This window comes from Hippocampus bargibanti, linkage group LG13, assembly GCF_051943395.1.
Source record: "Hippocampus bargibanti isolate YZ-2025 linkage group LG13, ASM5194339v1, whole genome shotgun sequence".
NCBI classification, from domain to species: Eukaryota; Metazoa; Chordata; class Actinopteri; order Syngnathiformes; family Syngnathidae; genus Hippocampus; species Hippocampus bargibanti.
In genome coordinates, this window is record NC_142746.1 from 9102782 (window position 1) to 9123107 (window position 20326).

The following is a 20326-nucleotide window of genomic DNA, read 5'->3' on the forward strand; positions in this document are numbered from 1 at the left end:
GAAAATCTACTATTACTTTCATAAGTGCAGCTGAGTTTGCATTGGAAGCATGGAAGTCAAGCAAAGCCACAGTTGAGCGGCGGCAAACGCTGTGTTCTTTCGACACCGATGGCTTGTTAAAGTGGAGCTAATTCCACACGCTTTGAATCCAAAAGAGAGAAAGCAAGCAAGTGAGCGAACGAGTGAGCGAGCGAGGCCCACGGGGAGAGAATGCGAGACACACACTCGGTTCTCTCTTCCAGTCTGCTGGACAACGGCACCCATTAATTGGCCACTTTGAAGAGGCCACGACGAGCAAAGCCATTGGACGAGCTCGATCCGGCCTCGATCGACCTTGGCGGAGGTCAGAGGGTATGGATCCAAAATAGGCCGGCCTGATCAATGGCAGGCAGGCCAAAGCCGACGAGTTTTGATGCAGGGACTGGGAGAACAATAAGCAAGTGGTTTCCAATATGGTTTCACAGAGACCCATTTCGATATTTGGTAGAACAAAATGTCGATAACGGAATAATCGATTAATCCCAATGAATGAATAAAATAACTTATTTTCTTAGTCTTTATAAGGCATGTTACCCCAACAAAGGTATGAGTAACATGTAGTTCATTTGACTGTTTTAAACCACTTTTATCTGCAGTATTTCTTAACGCAGTCACCTAAAGCTATTTGTTAAACAGAAGAAAAGAAAAATGGGAACAAATTCAGCAATTTTCTTTTTTGGGTCAATTTCTTCCAATCCAATCCATATAAACCAGTCACTTGGTCTCGAGTCGCCCACCTACCCCCTCAAAAAAAATCACAATTTGCAAAGTCGACATTGCATACTCATATTTACATCCATGGATTTACATTGTATATTTTGTCCAGATGTGTCCTTTTTGTCCAATATTTTCATGCCTTTTTTGGATTATTTGGTGGGATTGTATGTATCAATTTTTGAAAAAAAAATGATTATAGAAAATCATCAGAATTTCGTCAACAATTTGGTTTACAGTAAAACAATAACTAAATGGATGTGAAGGCTCGTCAAGTCTACTGTTGTCGCAGCAATCACAGGGCACACAAAGACATACAGCAGTCACTCTCACACTCACACCTAGGGACTATTTGGAGTGGCCAATCTGCCTGCCATTTTTGGAGTGTGGGAGGAAACCGCAGGACCTGGAGAAAACCCACGCGGGCCACGGGAGAACATGCAAGCTCTACATAGGGAGGCCGGACCGGGACGCAAACCGGCGACCTCTGCACTGTGAAGCCGGTATGCTAACCACTCGACTACGGGGCTGCCCAAAGTAAAACAGTAAACCTCTTTATTCTTCTTTTTTTCATTATGCCTCCAATGCAGCACATTTTCCCCCACTTTGAAATAGCAAAGAACGACATGAGTAAGTGCAAGCCTGCTAATGTGACTTAATATAAAATCCCAGATTTAACGAGACTTTTTACACACGGCGCTGCCACCGCCTCGCTGTGAGCAATTAGGAGAAATGCTTTTTTTCCTCTTGGTGGCTCCTGCACCACATTCCCAGCTTGGGTGTTTATGTCCTGACCACAAGCCCGCTGCTGCCATTTTTTCCCCCTTATTTCTTTCTAGCCGCATGGTGGATTGTATCGGCGTATACGACCATAAGTCCTCCACCCCAAAAAACACATTTGTTTGGCACATGTCATTAAAAAGGGAGCTTCTCCTCAGATCACCCCCACCATTTTCACTCTGATGGTGGCGTTAATTAGACCCTCTCTATTAGCCCAGCTGTTTGCCAGCAAGACACTGCCATGGGTTCGCCCTTTGTAAAAAAGCCATTGGCACCAGTCAAAGCTAACAGCTCACAGATGAGAGAGCGGAGGGAGAATTACACGTTGTGTATTTAACCGCACCGCATAACTTGGGGAAAGTCTGCGAGCACCATGTTAATACTCAAATCAAAACTCGATACAAGGGCTAACAAAAAACAGCGACAACTTGGTACCACATTTGAACACAAACGGTGTGACAACATTAATTAAGTGGACAGATAATAACAATACTACCAGGAATATATATTTTGACAAAATAAAAATGATTACTGCAACATGATGTATGTTTGTGTATATTGTGTGTATGGGTACAATAGTGCTCACTGGTGGTCAATATGTAAAGCAAAATGAACAACTGGTGGACTTCCGCTAACAACCCAGCTAAACGTAACTCCTCCCCAATCTACAACTATTTCAGTCTCAGTCACTTCAACACACTTCCTTGATACCAATGCATCCTTACAAGGGTTGCTAGATTCACAGGAGCCGATCCTAGTTGTCTTCGGGCACACCCTGGGGGACACCCTCAACTGGTTGCCAGCCAATTGCAGACATACTATTTCCCTCTTTTCCATGTTAGCACTTTGTTCTAGCGTCTGTTGTTGAAGCGCTATATAAACTAATTTGTATGTCTTGCATTGTGTTTTGGACAGCCACAGCTCATGTAACTCCAGATTCATACAATTTAGGAATGACCTTTTTTCTGATAAAAGAAGCGAGTCTAAGGTTTCTAACACTGCATTGAATGTTTCTGTAGTCAAAAAACTCAACATTCAGTGGGTCCTGGAATACAAGTGACAATGACAAAAACCCTGGAACTGGAGTGGACGCATATTTGCACGTCTGGCAGTGAATGAGTTAACAAATTTGGAAAATGATTGTCTTTGAATTTCAATCTCCCCCCATGAGGATCAAACAATTACCCTTGTTTGTGCCTTTTGCTTTTTCTATGGAAATTTGTATTATTTATTTTATGGGGGCAAGACCAATATTCACGCAGGCAATTCGCTTTACACTCAGATGACATGTTAAGAACGCTCAAATCACATCACGTAAGTGGCCCAAAGGCGGGAATAGAGTGCTCATTCTTGCTTGCCGTGCGAGGGGGGAAACAGAAGAACACACCGCCGAGTGTTTGGTCTCTTTTTTTGGAGCGCCATCCAGCTTTCCTTCTTCCCTCCTCCATCCTTCGCTGTCTGTCAGAAGCATCCAGGGAGCGAGGTGATGTCTGGCCGTATTAAGATATGTATCACCAATTACCCGCAGCATTTGTAAAAGAGGAGAGCACCGGCCCAGAGCCAAGGCACACAGCTCCCTGCAAGGCACGCCGTTACACTGGAGTGTGCAAGGCTGACAATTTCTCACCAAAGATGCATGATAGCAGCTGATGGAGACCCCATGCCCCTAAAAAGTACCCAAAAACATGCGTGTTTATTGAGGAGCTAACTCATCTGGGAGGGACTCAAACCACTGCCTTTCCCCTTTGAGAGGAGCCAAATGAGGTGGCTCGGGCATCTGAATAGGATGCCTCCAAGATTCCTCCCCGGTGAGGTGCTCCGGGCATTGTAACAGTGAGTGGAGGCCTTGGGACACACCTTGCACACGCTGGGGAGACTGTGTCTCCCGGCTGGTCTGGGAACACCTTGGGGACTCTTCGAAAGAGTTCAAAGAAGTGGCTGTGGAGAGGGAAGTCCTGAGCTTTCCCACTGAAGCTGCTGTCACGGCAACCTGACCCTGGATGTTTTAGTTCTGCCATTTCTAGGCAAGCATTCTCAAATGTTACAACAATGTAACAATTTCATAGCAAAGAGGAGAATGTGGGCAAGAAAGAAATGGGCTATTGCAGTAAAACGGAGACTGTGCAGCATAATTATGCAACATCCCGCTGTTATGTGCGTTTATTTCTGTCATTTCTAGCCATGTATCTGCAAACATGACCAAAATGTAAAAACTTGGAAAAAAAAGACTGGAGGCAGCAAAAAATAATCTGGCTACTGCAGCAAAATCGAGAGAATGGAGCGTAACCACAAAGCATCCAGCAGTCAGTCAAGTCAATAATTCTGTTTAGTTTTTCATTTCTTGTCAGGTGTCCTCAAGTATTATAATGGCCTGACAATTGTATAAACAAGAGGAGATTGAGGGGAAAAAAACTGGGAGATGATAGTTAAGTGGAGGCAACCTGACCGTGGAGACTATGGAGTAAAACTCAGACTTGTAAACTAACCCGGTTTTGTTATCTCTGTCCATATATCCTCTAATGTTGCCATATTAAAATCTCGAGGAGGTTAAGGGCAGTAATAAAACAACGTATTGCAGAAAAGTGGAGAATGTGGAGCACACCGTGCTAAGGTATTTTTGCATGCGAGTTTACTGTATTTCTGTCATTCCGAGCTGTGTATCCTTGCACTAGGGAGGATGTTTCCAGCAGTGTCCAGTGAGGCGTTCACAAGGAGAGGGGAAAAAAAAAACACCAGGAGAGCTTGGCTGGCCGACATCTTCCCTCCAGAGGAAGGTGGAAGGGGGCAGGGGGGTTTGACGATAAAGGTGGGACCAGGAAAAGGTCAGGGAGAACTCAATCAGAGGCGGAAGAGTGGAAGGAGGAGAAGAAATCAGGAACCAAAACAACAACAACAGCAGCAAGAGGAAAAAGGCAACATGAAGCAAATGTGAAGAGGAGGAGGGAGCACGTTGTGAGGTGAAGATAAACAAAAGGCGGCGTTTCGGAGAGCGAGTGGGAGGCCGAACAATCGGTGGCAAAATGAAAGCGAGACACTGGAGGGGAGGTGGGGGATGAAAGCGTTTGGGGTGAGGGGACACCACAAACAGATAAATAACCATCTTAACGGGATTACAGAGTGACTGACAGAGGCAAATATGACGCGGTGGAGAGCAATCTTAACCCACATCAACACTGAAACACGTCCAACATGGCCTCCGGTACTCACTCTTGTCCTTGCATGAGCGTGTGTGTGCACATGTATGTGTAATAGACACCACTTGGTGTACCAATAACATATGTAACATGAATCCTGGAAAGACAATACACAATGTGAGACATATGTAAACAGCCGCTAACCCAATTAAAGAATAATCATGTTAATGCATGCTAAGTAGATACCTCCTGGATGGACTGCATGTCCACTTGCTTATTGTCAACATACCTTGCTGCTTTGCATGTATCAAAATGTTGCTGATACGATTTATCTGTCTCTCTCTCTCTCTCTCTCTCTCTCTCTCTCTCTCTCTCTCTCTCTCTCTCTCTCTCTCTCTCTCTCTCTCTCTCTCTCTCTCTCTCTCTCTCTCTCTCTCTCTCTCTCTCTCTCTATATATATATATATATATATATATATATATATAAACCACCTATTTTACATATTTTTAAATGACTCTTGAAGTACATTTACAACTTTAATCGTTTCAAATTATTATTCTTTTTTATTACACTGATTATATTGCATGTTGTAAGGCTTTTCAAGACACTCACAAATCACAACCGAGCCTGAACGCCTCACGCCGCAGAACCTCAACAGTGTGCAGAATTTAGCATGAAAACACACCAAATAGAGGCACGTAGATGATTACAAGCTGGAAAGTGGAAGGGTGTATGGGAATATACTCATTCCATAATTGGAAGGGGATCCAAATGAAGACATGCCGGAGGGCCGAAAATATTTGGACAGTGGCCGACCACAAGCTTATGAACTTCCCGCATGTCATAATTACTGTATGTAGCAAGAAGGGTTGGAACGCTGTAAACACATAGTTCTATGACGGTACGAGACACACAAAGTATATGTAAAGTCAAACACACTCCAGCTGTCACTAGGAAAACATTACAAATTCACTGTAAACTTCTCAGGTATTGTTTTAGCGACGGATGGTTGAAAATCACACGCGAACTCTCTGTGTGAATTTATGGTGATATTTTTACGATGGACAGTATTGCGATACAGTGATATTGTAATATATTAACCATTTCATTCACCAATAATAATAACATGTAACCTGATAACATGATAAACTGTCAACTGTGGTAACCGCTGTGCGTGAAATGGTTTATTTAGAAACAATAAATACAAAAAAAAGATACTGTTTTAAACTCATGATAGACGGTATCGTGGTACGGCGATAGCGTGACAAAAGGGTTAAGAAGAACAGTGTTTCAAATGAAGCTTGACAATCGCACTGCAGCCATATTGATTGATATCTGGTGTGTATCAATATAGTAACACAGCAGCAAATAATATCAAAGACAACTGTATCAACATTTCGTCTCAGATTAGCAACATTTCAACATTTCTCACACAACATTACATATCGTAATTTAGTGTTCATTCTGCAGCTACTGATGACGTCAATCATTTCCTGATGGCGACATTGATCGTATTGCGGTAACTCGAAAGAAAATGAACACAGAGATAAAATTCATCATGAGATTTGACAAATCAGCTGTACTGCAAAAGATAATGATACCAAATCCATCAGATTACTCAACTATTCCATCAAATCATCAATCGGATAATTGATATTAAACAGATTCAACTTCATTTTCCCCCTTCCACGTTTTCTTAAACTGCAGAAAACAAATGACCAACTCTTCACATTCACCCTTTAAAGCAAATAAATGAGTGTGAAACAGAGTCAGTCCGCATTCTTACACCTTTGGAGCAAAGTCAACCAAAACGCCACAAACAGGTGGAACGAGCTCTCTCTACTAACATGTCTGCAACCAGGAATGGTAACGATGACACGATACGATAACACATGCACACATACATAAAAATGTCCACTCATTGGAGCAGAAGCTATCGTGTCGGTGGTGTTTTCCCTGCCACTGATGAACGCTGCACACTCATTTTTAATAATATATGAATTTGACTTTTTTTTCTTCTCCCATCAACTGTAGTGCTAAACGTGGTCCGTTTCATTAGGTACACTCCAGCAACCCCCATAACTGTTTGCGATCACTCTGCTCGATTTTGATGCCGTCAGGGAGTCATTCATGCAACGGAACTGAACACGGAGCACTGCAGTAAAGTGTGGACCACCGAGTATGATGCAACAGTGTCCAAAGCAAAGGCAAGTTTCACAAGTGTGTCGTTTGGAATTGTGTATTCTCAAATGCTACAATGACGCAGCAATTAAGAGACTGAGGAGACACACAGGGGCAGCAAAGTAGAGAGCGCAGAATGGAAGTCTGCAGCATTGGGCAGCTAGGCTGAAACAAGAAGCTCTGCAAGCGTTGAGGTGTGTTTGTTCTGTGTGTGTGTTTATATCTTTAAATGTCACATCATGAGTGAAAATGTATATTCAAGATGTGAATAAGGGCAGTTACAGCATAGTGGAGACTAATCTTACTCTGAATTGAACACTAAGGCATGTCAGCGTGTGTGTTTATCATTGTCATTTAATCATTAAATGTTACAAAGATGTGGCTGGCACTCTTAGAGCTAAATTGAGACTGTGGATGGCAAGAAACCAGGCTGCGACTTATAATGACATTAACATCTACTTATTTTACGGTATTAAAGTGATGAATCTTCTCACACCACAATTGTACAACCGACTGGGCCAGGAGAACCCAAGCTAACGCAGCAATACAGAGACTATGGGGCGCAATCCTATAGCATCCGTAGTTAAGGCATGTTTGTATTCATTTTCTTTGTCACATCTCGCTCATCATCCTCAACTGTTTAAAATAAAAGGCTCCACCTTTTTTTCAGCCGTAGGCAACAGAGGGCAACAATAAACCGGCCCATGACAGCAAAGTGGATTCGAAGGAGCATAATTGTGTAGTGTCCAGCACCAAAGCATATGAGAGTTTACTTATTCTCACTGAGGGGAGATTGGGGACGATACGAAACTGGACCGAGGCAGCAAATGAGAGACTATGGGGCACATTCTTTCAGCATCAAGCACTAAGACATATTGGCATGAAAGTTGATTTTTCAATATTACAATGGCTCTGCAATTGTATTATCGAGATTGAGGGCTGCAGCAACCTGGAGACTATGGAGTATGATACATTACTATTTGGATGCGTTTTGAAATCGTCAGCATTTTTTTTACATGCATTGCAGAAAACATCGATTTTAGAAGACACTGAGGGCAGCAAGGAATGGGTCAGCTGCAGCAAAACAACACGAGTACATACGAATGACAGAATTGCAACAACACCAAAAAGGTCCAGTACACTTTTTTGGTTAATCAATCGGTTACTGTTACTTTAAGGAGGTGTCGGGGGGGGGGGCATTCTGAGCAACAAATCTTGCAAAACTGACGCAGCTGATGTAACGCGCTGATCGACACACGCAACAAAGCGGCGCTCCCTTACCTTGCTCGCTGCTGTTGTCGCCGCTGTGGGACGTGTGCCCGCCGCTGGACGGACCCGGCGTGCCTCCAGAGCGCGTGGACGCCGTGTCGTCATGGTCTCTGTTCCAGGATGTCTGCAGAGAAACAAAAGGGGATGACTTTAGTAGTATTTACAGAGAGAATGCATTTGATTGTGTTGTAAACGTGTTGAACGAGGTGGGTACAAAGGACATGTTTATATTCATTTGAGGAAATAAGATAAAGTCAGCACTCGACTCAATACAAGTGGAAAAAAATGCAGGGTAGGATGGATTTTAGCAGAAAAGTATTTCTTTTTTTTTTTGGAACGTTTTTCTCTCTCTACCTTTATGAAAAATCAACAAAACAATGAGTTCAAAAATGAACATGACTGCCACCTACAGGGCTGGAGGGGAAGAGCAGACATCAAAAGACAGGCTAAAATTCATGTTCTTATTCTGTTGCGTATTTTAGTGGATCTTTTTGTTTTTATTTAGTCATTGACTGCCATTCTTGAATTGCTTCAGGAATTGAAAAGCATGACGTGGTGCGCCAATCCCGAATTTGATCAGATTTTGTTTTTTTCTTACGGGGAGGGGGTGCATTTCAAGCTTCAGTCACACCTCTGGCAATGTTTTTCCCTCCCACATGGGGTCAGCGTTTATCTTTTGTACAGCCGCCCCCACTTTCAATGCAGATAACTCTACAACCAACTAAGTTTGAAGTAAATGTTTTTTTCTGATGAAAGACGAGTCTAAGGTTTCTGACACTGCATTGAATGTTTATGTTTATCCTAAAAACTCAATATTCTGTGGGTCCTGCAATTTGAGTGAAAAAGACAAAAACCCTGGCACTGGAGTGTACTCACATTTGCACATCGTCTGGCAGTGACAAAGTCAACATGAATTGATCATTTTAACCAAGATGTTTTTTTTTTTGGAAAATGCCTGTAGATTTAATTGACTTGTTCCCATGTGTTTGATTTACTTTATTTATTTATTTATTTGTATTTTTAACAGCACTAGACATCGGAAAATATAATATGCGGCAGTCCGATTTGGCAGCAGTAAATGAGCTCGTTGAAATAAGACAACACAAAGAGCCGTGTTTCATTGTCACTCAGCCTTGGCGGAGGTTTCCGCTCTACTTCAAGTGCTGTCATGTCTTTTTTTTCCTGCATAGAGCGCGAGTCTCACACTCATATAAGGGCATGCAGGCACAAGCGAGTGTGCATGACACCATCATATGGAATGAGGGCTGAGGGAAAGACGAGGAAGGGAAAGAAAGAAAAAAAAAGAACGAAAGAAAGCAGCAAGCCAACATGTTGCCTGAGTTCCCAGCTTTGTGAAGCATGCGATCCACGTCTGTCTCCATTTGGGACAAACTGCTAGCAGATGACAACAAGCACAACAGTGAAGAACCAGCGAAAGTGATGTCATCCGCAAAGAAATCAATTCTAATGCATACAGCGCTGCCTAAGAGCCGCGTCAGGGAAACGTGGCTGTGTAGACGCATAAAAAGTGTGAAAATGCCAGCTTACACGTTAGCGGATATCACTAGCAAACGACCGCAAAAAAAAAAACACTATAAATAATTTAAAAATAATAATAATACTCAGAGCAAGAAAGAAAGATTAAAAACAGACATGTTTGCAAAAATGTGCACACCCCCTCGACTGGTAACAGCTGCAGGGCCACTTGTTGAACCCAAACAAAGTTCATGCGGTTCTAGTAGGCTTTACCCAGCATTTACACAACGTCTCAGGATCAGAATCAGAAAGCTTTTAATAGTCCCACAATAGGTAAATTTTCAATCTACAGCAGCAAAATTGAAAGGGGAGTGAAAAGATAAAAACAAAGTAGAGTATTCTACGCATATAGAAATGTCAGAAGACTGAACTGTTTAACCGTGCAAAAATGTTTTAAAAAGAACTGTACATAGTGCAAGATTAAAATTCACAATTGTTATACAGTATGAAAATGTATTGAGTCAAAATAAGGTGGCGGTGCTATTTATAATGCAAGAGTCCATTTTATTTTTTTTCCACGTATGATCATTAAGAAACCTTTGCTGTGTTCTCTGTTCGACGCTTCCGTCACGAATGCGAAATCAAACCTGAGTGGGAAAGGAACAAAAGTGCAAATTTAGAAAAGTGTGCCGTGGACTCGGCATGACCCACAGTACATACATCACATTCTATAACCCATGTCAGATTGTTTCCAGTCTCCGCAAGCTTGCATGTGAATTCTTATATTTTCTTAAGACCAAACGTATCAAAACAGCCCAAAAGGTTTCCGCGGCATAAAAATACCTCTTGGAGTAAGACCAGAAGCGAGGAAGTCCTCCCCCAACACAACCAGAACTATTTGGGACAAAACTAAAGCGAAAGTTTGATGCATACGCTGCCAAAGTGTGACTAAATTAGGAGGAACCTCTCATTGACCGGGTTATTTTCAGACACAAACACACACTTTGTGTGTATACGCTGCAGATGTACACCAGTGCAAAATACATACATAAACACACGCACGCACGCGCGCGCACACACACACACACACACACACACACACACACACACACACACACACACACACACACACACACACACACACACACACACACATGCCTCCTCCAATGTGGCTGCCTCATACTGCAAGCAAACCAGATGTTACCTCTTATTTCGCTTCTGAAAGGGACGAGGGGACTTCAAACAGGAGCTATTACAGCACAGACACACACACACACACACACACACACAAACACGCACACCTGTGAGTCAAAACCAGGCTGATTTTTTTTTCCTTTTTTTCCAAATGAGCGATGGAAGACCCGGCACAGGACGAGGGGAATGTTGGAGGAGTAGAATAAAAAAAATCAACTGGTTTCAATCTAGATCCTTTTATGCCACGCAACTGGAGACAATTGGAGAGTGTTAAAAAGGGGGAACAACGAGGATGATATTCAAGATCAGCGTGCTGCAAATTCAAAACATTGGTGCCTTGGCTCAAAATCGTCGGGCTGCAGAATGATAACACGCAAAACATCGCAGTTGATGACCGAAACATGAATCCATGAGGATGAAAGTCCCCTAAAAATGCATCCTAAAATACCACCAAGGAAGCGTTTAAAAATGTCAAGTTATTCAGACGACGTGCTCAGCACAGGAAACGTGTTTCACGAAATAAGTACAGCGCAAACAACAACCACAAAAAAAAAAAAAAAAAAAAAAAACGTTGAGAAATTTGGATTCAAAGAGCCATGAATTCATTCACTGCCATTCATCAATTTATTCGCGAATTAAAAATATGGCATAGAGTGCAATTCCCGAGTTTGTTTGGGTGTTGTTTTTTCATGCTTGGTTGAGGCCATACGCTGGCCATGGCCTCTGGCAATGATTTTCTTTTCCACATGGGGCCAGCATTTCCTTTGTTCATATAACTCCAGACCCATATAATTTAGGAATTAGCTATTTTTTTCTGATGAAAGAAGAGAGTCTAAGATTTCTAATGCTGTATTGAATGTTTATTTAGTCTGAAAACTCAATAATCTGTGGGTCCTGGAATTCGAGTGACAATGACGAAAACCCTGGCACCGGAGTGGACAGATTTTCTTACAAAAGACTACTTCATGAGACTCTTTAATGAAGTGGGCAAAAAATGGTATTGATAAGACACCAACGATTTGATCCCGAACCTCACACGTGAAAATTGTGATTGCGAGACCCGCTGTGTGCAACTTCTTTGTGTTTTAATTTGAAAATATAATTAGAACACGCAGGACGGAGTGTGGGGAGGCAAAGTTGTGCATTAGCTGTAATTGAACAAAAGAGTGCAGTGCCTGCTGGGAGGTGGCCGCTTAGGCCCCACGGGAAAGAAGGGGTGGGGGTTTGGAGTTGGAAGGGGGGATATGGCATCTCCGTGGGGACGAGGGGTGGAAGTGGGAGGAGTTTATTTATAATCACACAGGCCGCCCTTAGATGGAACCGCTGATCTGACGCGCAATTAATTTAGAGATCACGCGCGTGCACACACACGAACACCCACACGCCCATTGGCAAATACACTACAGACGTTTTTTTTTTCTCTTGTATTAAATAGAAGGACGTTTTGTACACACATATACTGTACACACGGTCCTCCTGATATGTAACAAAAGCACACATACCTTTACTGCAAAGTGCACACATACACAAAAACACAAACACACGCCCTGTGCACACACAGGGATGGGCAATTTCATGCTGGAGGGGGCCACATAGGACACTTCCTCTCGGAAAATAAGTTATTTTTAAATACGGACCCCAACAAATATATTTTTAACATTCCATAAGTATGTTAATACATGGCGGCACGGTATCGAGTGGTTAGCACACCGGCTTCACAGTGCAGAGGTCGCCGGTTCGCCTCCCGGTCCAGCCTCCCTCTGTGGAGTTTGCATGTTCCCCCCGGGCCCGCGTGGGTTTTCTCTGGGCCCTCTGGTTTCCTCCCACACTCCAAAAACATGCATGGCAGGCAGATTGACCCTCTGTGTGAGTGTGATAGTGACAACCAATTCAGGGTGTCCCCCGCCCCATGCCCGAAGAGAGCTGAGATAGGCTGCAGCACCCCCCGCGACCCCAATGAGGAATAAGCGGTACGAACAAATGGATGGATGAATGTTAATACATTCCAATGCCATTCTCACATTTCTTGAGAAAATATACAATTGTATATACATACAATACAATGAATATATACAACTTTTAAAAATATTTTGCGCCCTTAAAAACAAACAGCCTGTAGTCACGGGCTGCATGAAATCTAAATATCAGCGATAAAAATAAAATTTCACCCACAAAAAAAAATGGATCAAATATTTTCTGTAAATATAATACATTTAGGTGGCCATGAAAAAAACAACAATTTACAATTAAGTATTTGATTAAATGAAATACAATCAATATCACCAATGGAAGCCAATCATAGGAATGTCAAATAAGACAAAGATGAATAAAATCAGTAAAATTAACTAATTTATTTAAATTATTGTTTTTATTTTTATTATTTATTTAAACTAATAGTCATAAAATGCTAAATCAAAATTAGGCACGCATGACATGAATAAAAGGATTGAGTATTAAGGTTAAGAAAATAGATAAAGTAAATGGCAATTAAAAGATGAATCCCAATAAAAATAATGAAAAAATAATAATTACCACAATAAAGATTCTCAGAGAGGGTGGGGAAAAATAGCCCAGTGTTTTTTTTTCAGATCACCACAAATGAGATTAAAGTCAAAATAAAGGTTAATAAAATAAATATACAAGTACTACGGTTGGGTGGGCATCAACACCTCAAGATAGTACACAAAGAGGAAGGCTAATGTCTTTGTCACCAATGTTTGAATGTGCTTTGCTCCTTCGATTATCGTCCAATCTTGCACATTGATTTACTTTTCCGGTGATGATCGCAAGCAAAAGTTGCCCCAAAAAAAGTTTGACCAGCCCTGACGTTGACTGAGCAGAAAAAAACGTGACCGGCAGACTGGCACGCAAAGTCACACTTGATTTATTCTGTGTTCTCCTAATGAGCCGCCATTCCTCCTCCCTCGGCATATTCCCTAAATCCTTCCCTCTGCCACCCCCCGTGACCCCCTTGCTGCATGTGCACAAGCTTGTATTCCAACGCTTAATTGTCAAGTAAATTCAATTTCTCTGCTTCTGTTCTGCCTCGCTTTTCGCTAAACTTCTTTAAATCTGACGCCCAGGGAAGCGCACGCAAGCAACCCCCCATCCTAAATTAAGACCCCGCACCCCCACAATCACACACACTTTTTTATCGTTTTTCTTCCCTAATTCGCCATGAAAAGATTTCTCTTGCTGGAAATTGTGATTCGGCATTCCAATTCGGGGTGCTCTCAATCCATGTGTGGGCGGGATGTGGGGAAAGGGGAGGGGGTCCCCATATGCAAGAAAACGAGCAAGGAGAAACGTCGCCTCGCCGATTGATTTGCAGTAATAATAATATTAATATGACGGCTAAGGTGGAGGTGCTGAAATCTTTTTGGAGACGTTCCGCTTATTTACAGGCGGCCAGGGTGCAGGAATAATCATATGTGCATACTTAAGACGCATTGGCGTAAATAGACATAATCCCAGCCAGCCACACACACACATATACATACACACACACACACTCTTCAGCAGCATCACAATGTGAATTGAAGATGACACATACTGAACTACATCCCCTAGAATGCTTTGCTGCTGCAGTTGTCTTCTCCCAATGCAATGTAGCTAAACATTTTTTTTAAATGATGGGAGTTACGATTCTCACCCAATACTGCGATTGAGGAATGATTTTATCTGGAACAATATACAATTGGTTATACATCAACAGTTGACTAACAGAAGAGGCTGTGTCGAAAAAAAAAGACAGATGAACCATAAATTTATCGCCTAACTTCTCATGTTCCACAAAACCATACTTGGACTGCTCTTGTTAAGCACTGAAATTATCTCGACACTCTATAAAAAAATTAAAGATGTACATGAATACATATCAAAGCTCAGGTTCAAATCCAGAACCTAAGAACTCGTTCCATCCACATATCACTGTGTCGCCATCAACAATCATTTTTCTTAAGGGCGTAATTGTGTTTTAAGGAGACATTTGTCGCCCAATTCTAAATAATGCGATGGCGAGTGAATGATGACGGAAAAATACAAATTATATTCGATACAGCACACATTTGGCGCTTCCCTTTGGAGTACACATTACAAAAAAGAAAATGAACCGTGCTCAGTCCATCGCTGAGTGCCACTCTCTGCTTGTTTACACTTTGGGAACCACCCCCCGCTCAATACTATACATCTCCAATTTTGTCCTCCCCAGCCCCACCCCCCGCACTTCGTGGAAAGACCACATTTGTGAATGACATGTTGTTGTGCTTGCCCATTTCCTCATTAGCTTAGCCTAGCTCGGCACGATGGCCACAGCGGCCATTGTGGGAGGCCAGCAGGGGGTTAGTTCGGGTAGTGTGGGAAGGGGTTGGGGTATGGGTGCGAGGGAGAGGGGGGGTCTTCTTTCCATTAGCTAAGTACACACAAGCCACATTATTGTTTGCTCTTCAAACATGGCCGCATGTCAGCCATCATAACTTTGGGGTTACAAAATGGTCTTTTGCATTTTTTTTGGATGGCGGGGGGTGACTTCGCGGACCCCCTTCTTTGAATGAACCTACTTGCTATTCCAGCGGGCTAAGGCGCACACAAGTCACGTGGCTGCCTCTCTTTTGTGACACTTGTTGAATCTGCCACCCCGAAAGGCGGAGGGAGGTTTAGGATGAGGGAGGGGGTCAAATCACGCCGCCACAAAAGTCGCCATTTCAGACATCCCACGCTGCCCACCCCCCTTTCCCTGCACCAGGACCACAGCATACCACCTCCTGCTGCGACTCAGAAGTTTGCTTTGAGAGGAGCCGTTTGAGGCGCACAAAAAGAAGCCCGCATGCGACTCCGGCAGGGGAACGCTAATAGATTAGCAATAGTGGGGCTGACCCGATTAGGAAAATGGTGGATGACACACCTCCCTTCCTCTCCCCTTTCAGCTCAAGGGGTGTGTGGGGATGGAAGGAGGGATCGAGGGGGTCACCCTTTGACCAGGAGCGTTACCTAAACCAACACCGCTGATCTGCAAAGAGGCATTGTTGCCGAAAGATAGCCAGATAGTGCTAAAGCAACCGTTCTTGGGACGCACCATCATAAAGTTGCATGACCCTTTCAATCACAAGAGACCGTATTTAGTCACTTTTTGGTCTTAAAATGGAAACCACCACCATAAACAAGCACAACAACCATTGGCAGGTCTTAGACTAAGCTAACGGCTAACCTGGGACTTCAACCACATCCAGAAAGTAGGGATGAAGTCAAGTTGGATTCAACCAAAACAAGTGTAATCAAAATACCTCTATGGCTCTTCAATGAAGTGGGGCGGGAATATTTTGAAAGGGAAGTTCCAATTATTTCCAGTCTCGCTTGAAGTGGGGAGACTCTCCAGACACCCAGAGAGTCCTTAGCGTGATTAGCCTCCCTCTCCCACTTCGTTAGCTGAATCCACCGCCCTCACCACACCCCAAGCCCCTTCCCCCAGCACTGCATGCGCAATTATGAACACCGCCGTCGACTTTCTACATCCAAATGCCAAGTCGAAAGCTCTTAGGTCAGGGTTCGGGCACTTCCGGTGACTTTTCCAAGCTGCTGAATGGATTCAAATGATCATTCAAGAGTGATGGAAACACCTTGAAGAATAACTATTGACTGTCGATAATTGGTCGCGGCGCATGTTCGCCGAAGTACAAGTTGAGACGCTATTTGATTATCGAGTATACTGTATGTATCTACAGTTAAGGTTTTGGTTGATGATAATTGTGAATGTAACGGTGTAAGAAATTTAAAGGGGCACACATTTTAGGTTTCAGGAAAGAAATGATAAACAATTTAGACGGCAGTGCATCCATTTTGAACATAAACATTCAATTTTAACATGAGCTGCAACTAAATCATAATTCGAAAATGTCTTCCAAACCGCTTCTACACGCCACATATCACGTCCCCAACTTCTTAAAACTCCAGCTGACAAAATAGTTCACATTACTCTCACGCAATTATTGGTTCTCCTGCATTTCAACTAAGGAATGGAACTTTATATACCGTATTTTTCAGTGTATAAGGGGCACCCAAAAGCCTTGTTTTTCTTCAAAAGATGACCCTGCGCCTTATACACAGGTGCACCTTAAATGTGGAAAAATGTGAAAAACGTGTGTTTTTCGAGTGTACCACTGGGAGATGAAGAATCAGCACAAGTTGTGTCAACTCTCAGCAGTATGTCAACCTTATTCTCGTGTCCACTTTGTAAACAGGACATTTCAACCTAAACTCATATGTGCGCCAGTGCATTACAATCAGAGACTTTTTCTATCCGCCTACGCCCCCCCCCTCCTTCTGCTTGAAATTGGCCAGGATTGGTGAGAGGGGATCCCCTCCGAGGAGCAAAAGGAACGGCGACGGGGAAACAGTTAACTCATTCCAACCAGTGTTTGTCAGGCCAGTCTTAACACACGCACACAAACACAAGCATGCACACAAACACATACACGCACTTGTCGGCACACATACATAGCAAACTGGCTTGGTAGCATTCATCAGCCTCCTCTGACTTTTTCACCTCTGCACAACGGCCTGCTCAGGCAAGCTAAGAACAACACGTCTTAAATATTCCGAATATTAGCGGTGTGACACATGCACGGCGGATGCATAATTCTTGAACACTGTCAAGCTTTACAAAAAAAAAAAAAGTTGAATAAATTCAGTCTTTTTTTTCTTTCTCTCGCTGACATTTTCTTTTCTGTGCTACACTCGCCTCGCACCGGAATAAATTGCTTTATGAATAAATGTGCCTTCTTGTTAACATTGCTGCTTTTGTGCAAATTTGCCGGCCGCTCTTGCTCTTCAACTTTATGCCTGGGGGTATATATTAAAAATACATATGTGGGAGTGGGGAGCTGAGCAAGATAATGCGGGTGCGCGCGCACACACAAATACATTCACATAAGGCTAATTCGTTAAGGATGTCGCCAGTGCGGATAAGATGTCACGCAAAAATAACGTCGAGCACAAAATGAAAAAAAAAATGTACAGAACTTTGCAAGCATGCATGTGTATCATGTCAGAAAGTTTTCTTCAGATATATTATTAATGTCTGTGCATTTTGGATCCACCCAATGGGTCTTTATTCGTCTTATTATTTTATGGGTCAAATTGACCAAAGTTAATTGTATAGTATTGGATTTGTTTTTTATCTTAAGGGTGAATTAACTACACAATCAGCTGAAGATGGGTAGACATTTTGTGTTAAACATGGCGTGGGTCAATTTGACAGATGAACAAAATAACAATTATCTGCATCAAAGAGTCCCCTCGAAACACAGAACCAGTGGTTCTATACCTTCTAGTTGTTTTAACGGTAAAATTGACACATGTAAATAATTTGTGTTCATCTTTTTTATGAATTGCATACATCATTGAATACATGGAAATGACAATGACACAATGCAGTAAAAAGGGACCGGATATGTCACATTTTTAGACAGTTAAACACCGCCGCGGGTCAGGCTGACCCGTGAACATTTTTGTCATACTAAAGAAACAACAAAGAGGAGGTTTGGTCACTTCATCGTCTTAATATACTTTTTACTCTCCTGTCATTTTTTTCATAGTTGCTCGAGCAATTATGTTCCTGGGTCAATTTGACCCAGTGGCTGTTTTGATAACTTCATGCCTCGAAAAGCCACTTTTGAAATGGATCATTCCAACTGCAGGACTGATCTGCGCCATCTATAGAAGAAAGAACCACTTTGGACAGAAAAAAAAATGTTGTGGGGATACATGAAGCCCCCTAAAAGAGACGTACGTGGGCTATTTAATTATTTTTCTGGATTAAAAATCAGATTTTGTTGCCTGATTTTCATTTCCATAAACACAAACACACACACACACACACACACCTACACATAAAGAACACCCCAACCACTATTCCTCCCTCCCCCCTTTTGCTCCCAGCCCTGCCATCGAGGCTCTCCCAGCCACTCACCCATACGGACACTGCACACATTTCAATTATTTAGCTTGGTGACATTTTTTTATGTCGCATGCGCCTTTAATTTCATTGACTTGAAAGCACTTTTGCGTTGTGCACAAAAGCTGAATATGAACGGAGTCCCACTAGATTTTGATAGGCAGCATATGGATCATGAGCATTCTCACACACCCACACACACACATACGCACACATACACACGTACACATTGAATAGATTCTCAGTGGTGGGAAACAACAAATACAAAACTTGATTACTGCATTTAAGTCAATATTTCAGGCATTGATCTTGAATATTTATTTGCCCAAGTTTTTACTTTAACTCCCTCGAAAGAAAATAGAGAACTGCTCTTTCTCTTCCATGAGCAAGTTTCGGAAATGCCGTTTCAGTCAAGTGGAAAAAAAAATGAAATGGCGCCATTAAGGTTGTGTAATGTCGTAACATGTGGGCAAGGGGAGCCGCAACTGCAAATAATTGAATGAAACAACCAGTCGAACAAACAAATACACTCATACGGAGCTGCCGTAGGCCACAGATCGCGCCCAGACACTCACACAAACACTAATACCACAGTTCCTGGTCTCGCTCATGAGTCCATGCCCCTTAAAGGACAACCGACGTCTCCGGACAAGTTGTGTCCATAATTTGTAAAATGGCTTCAAATGACTTCTACTGAGCGTATTTTACAAAGATCCCACCGCATATAGCTATATTTTACGTTTTAAGACTCGCGCTGAATATTCCGGAAGTCTTGTTTTTGAGTTGGTGACGAGTCCTCACCCTACGTCACTGAAGGAACGCCCCTGACCGAAAAAAGGACACATTGTAGCAGTCCTTCCATCACGTCTATGCATTTGCTGGACTTTGGTCTGAAAATGTCATGTAGGACCAAAAAGAGGCAGAAGAGGGCGACAAAGCTCCATGTAAGGAATTAATCAGCCTGTGGAAACAGGCTGATTAATTCCTTTCACGGCTTTGTCGCCATTTTCTGCCTTTTTTGGGTGCGACATTTCCCACCCTTGATGCCTCAAAATGACACAGAATAAATTCTTTAATCGATTGCAAACATGTATGCTTTCTTCTTCAGAACTATTTGAATCATATTCATAATTGGATGAGTAACAAGAAAGCATATTCTCAGAATCAGAAGCCATTGTTTTAATTCTCGAGCAAGGCAAGACGTCTTGCCGTGACACCGCGAACATGGGGGCGGGACCTTCTGAAACTGGCCACTTCCGGTTTCAAATTGAAGTACTTTTTAGACACTTTAAGTCATTTTTATTGGTGTTGTGCATTTCACTAAAAATATCATACTGCGTGTTTTGGGTATTTTAGATGTTTAGATGTCAACATTTTTCTGATGTCAGTTAGGAAACAAAAAAAGTGACGTCGGTTGTCCTTTAAGGGCAGACATCCAACATGTGAATACTAGTGAGTATCGTAATTATGTCTTGACAGTCACTTTTAATATATTTTTAGACAATAAAATACAACTCTCTGTATTAAAGTGACACCCTCCCCTTCTAAAAAAAATACAGACGCTCTCAATTTACGAACAAGATACGTT

The 20326-nt window shown here is 42.5% G+C and overlaps 1 protein-coding gene across 1 annotated transcript in view; it reads right to left on the reverse strand.

Annotated features, from left to right (window-relative positions):
- The window catches only part of meis1b (Meis homeobox 1 b), a 103140-nt gene that overhangs the window by 76377 nt on the left and 6437 nt on the right, over nt 1-20326 (reverse strand). Inside the window, exon 7 of the mRNA XM_089011410.1 lies at nt 8130-8241. Coding sequence (XP_088867536.1) covers nt 8130-8241 — 112 coding nt within the window. The remainder of the gene's footprint in view (nt 1-8129; nt 8242-20326) is intronic.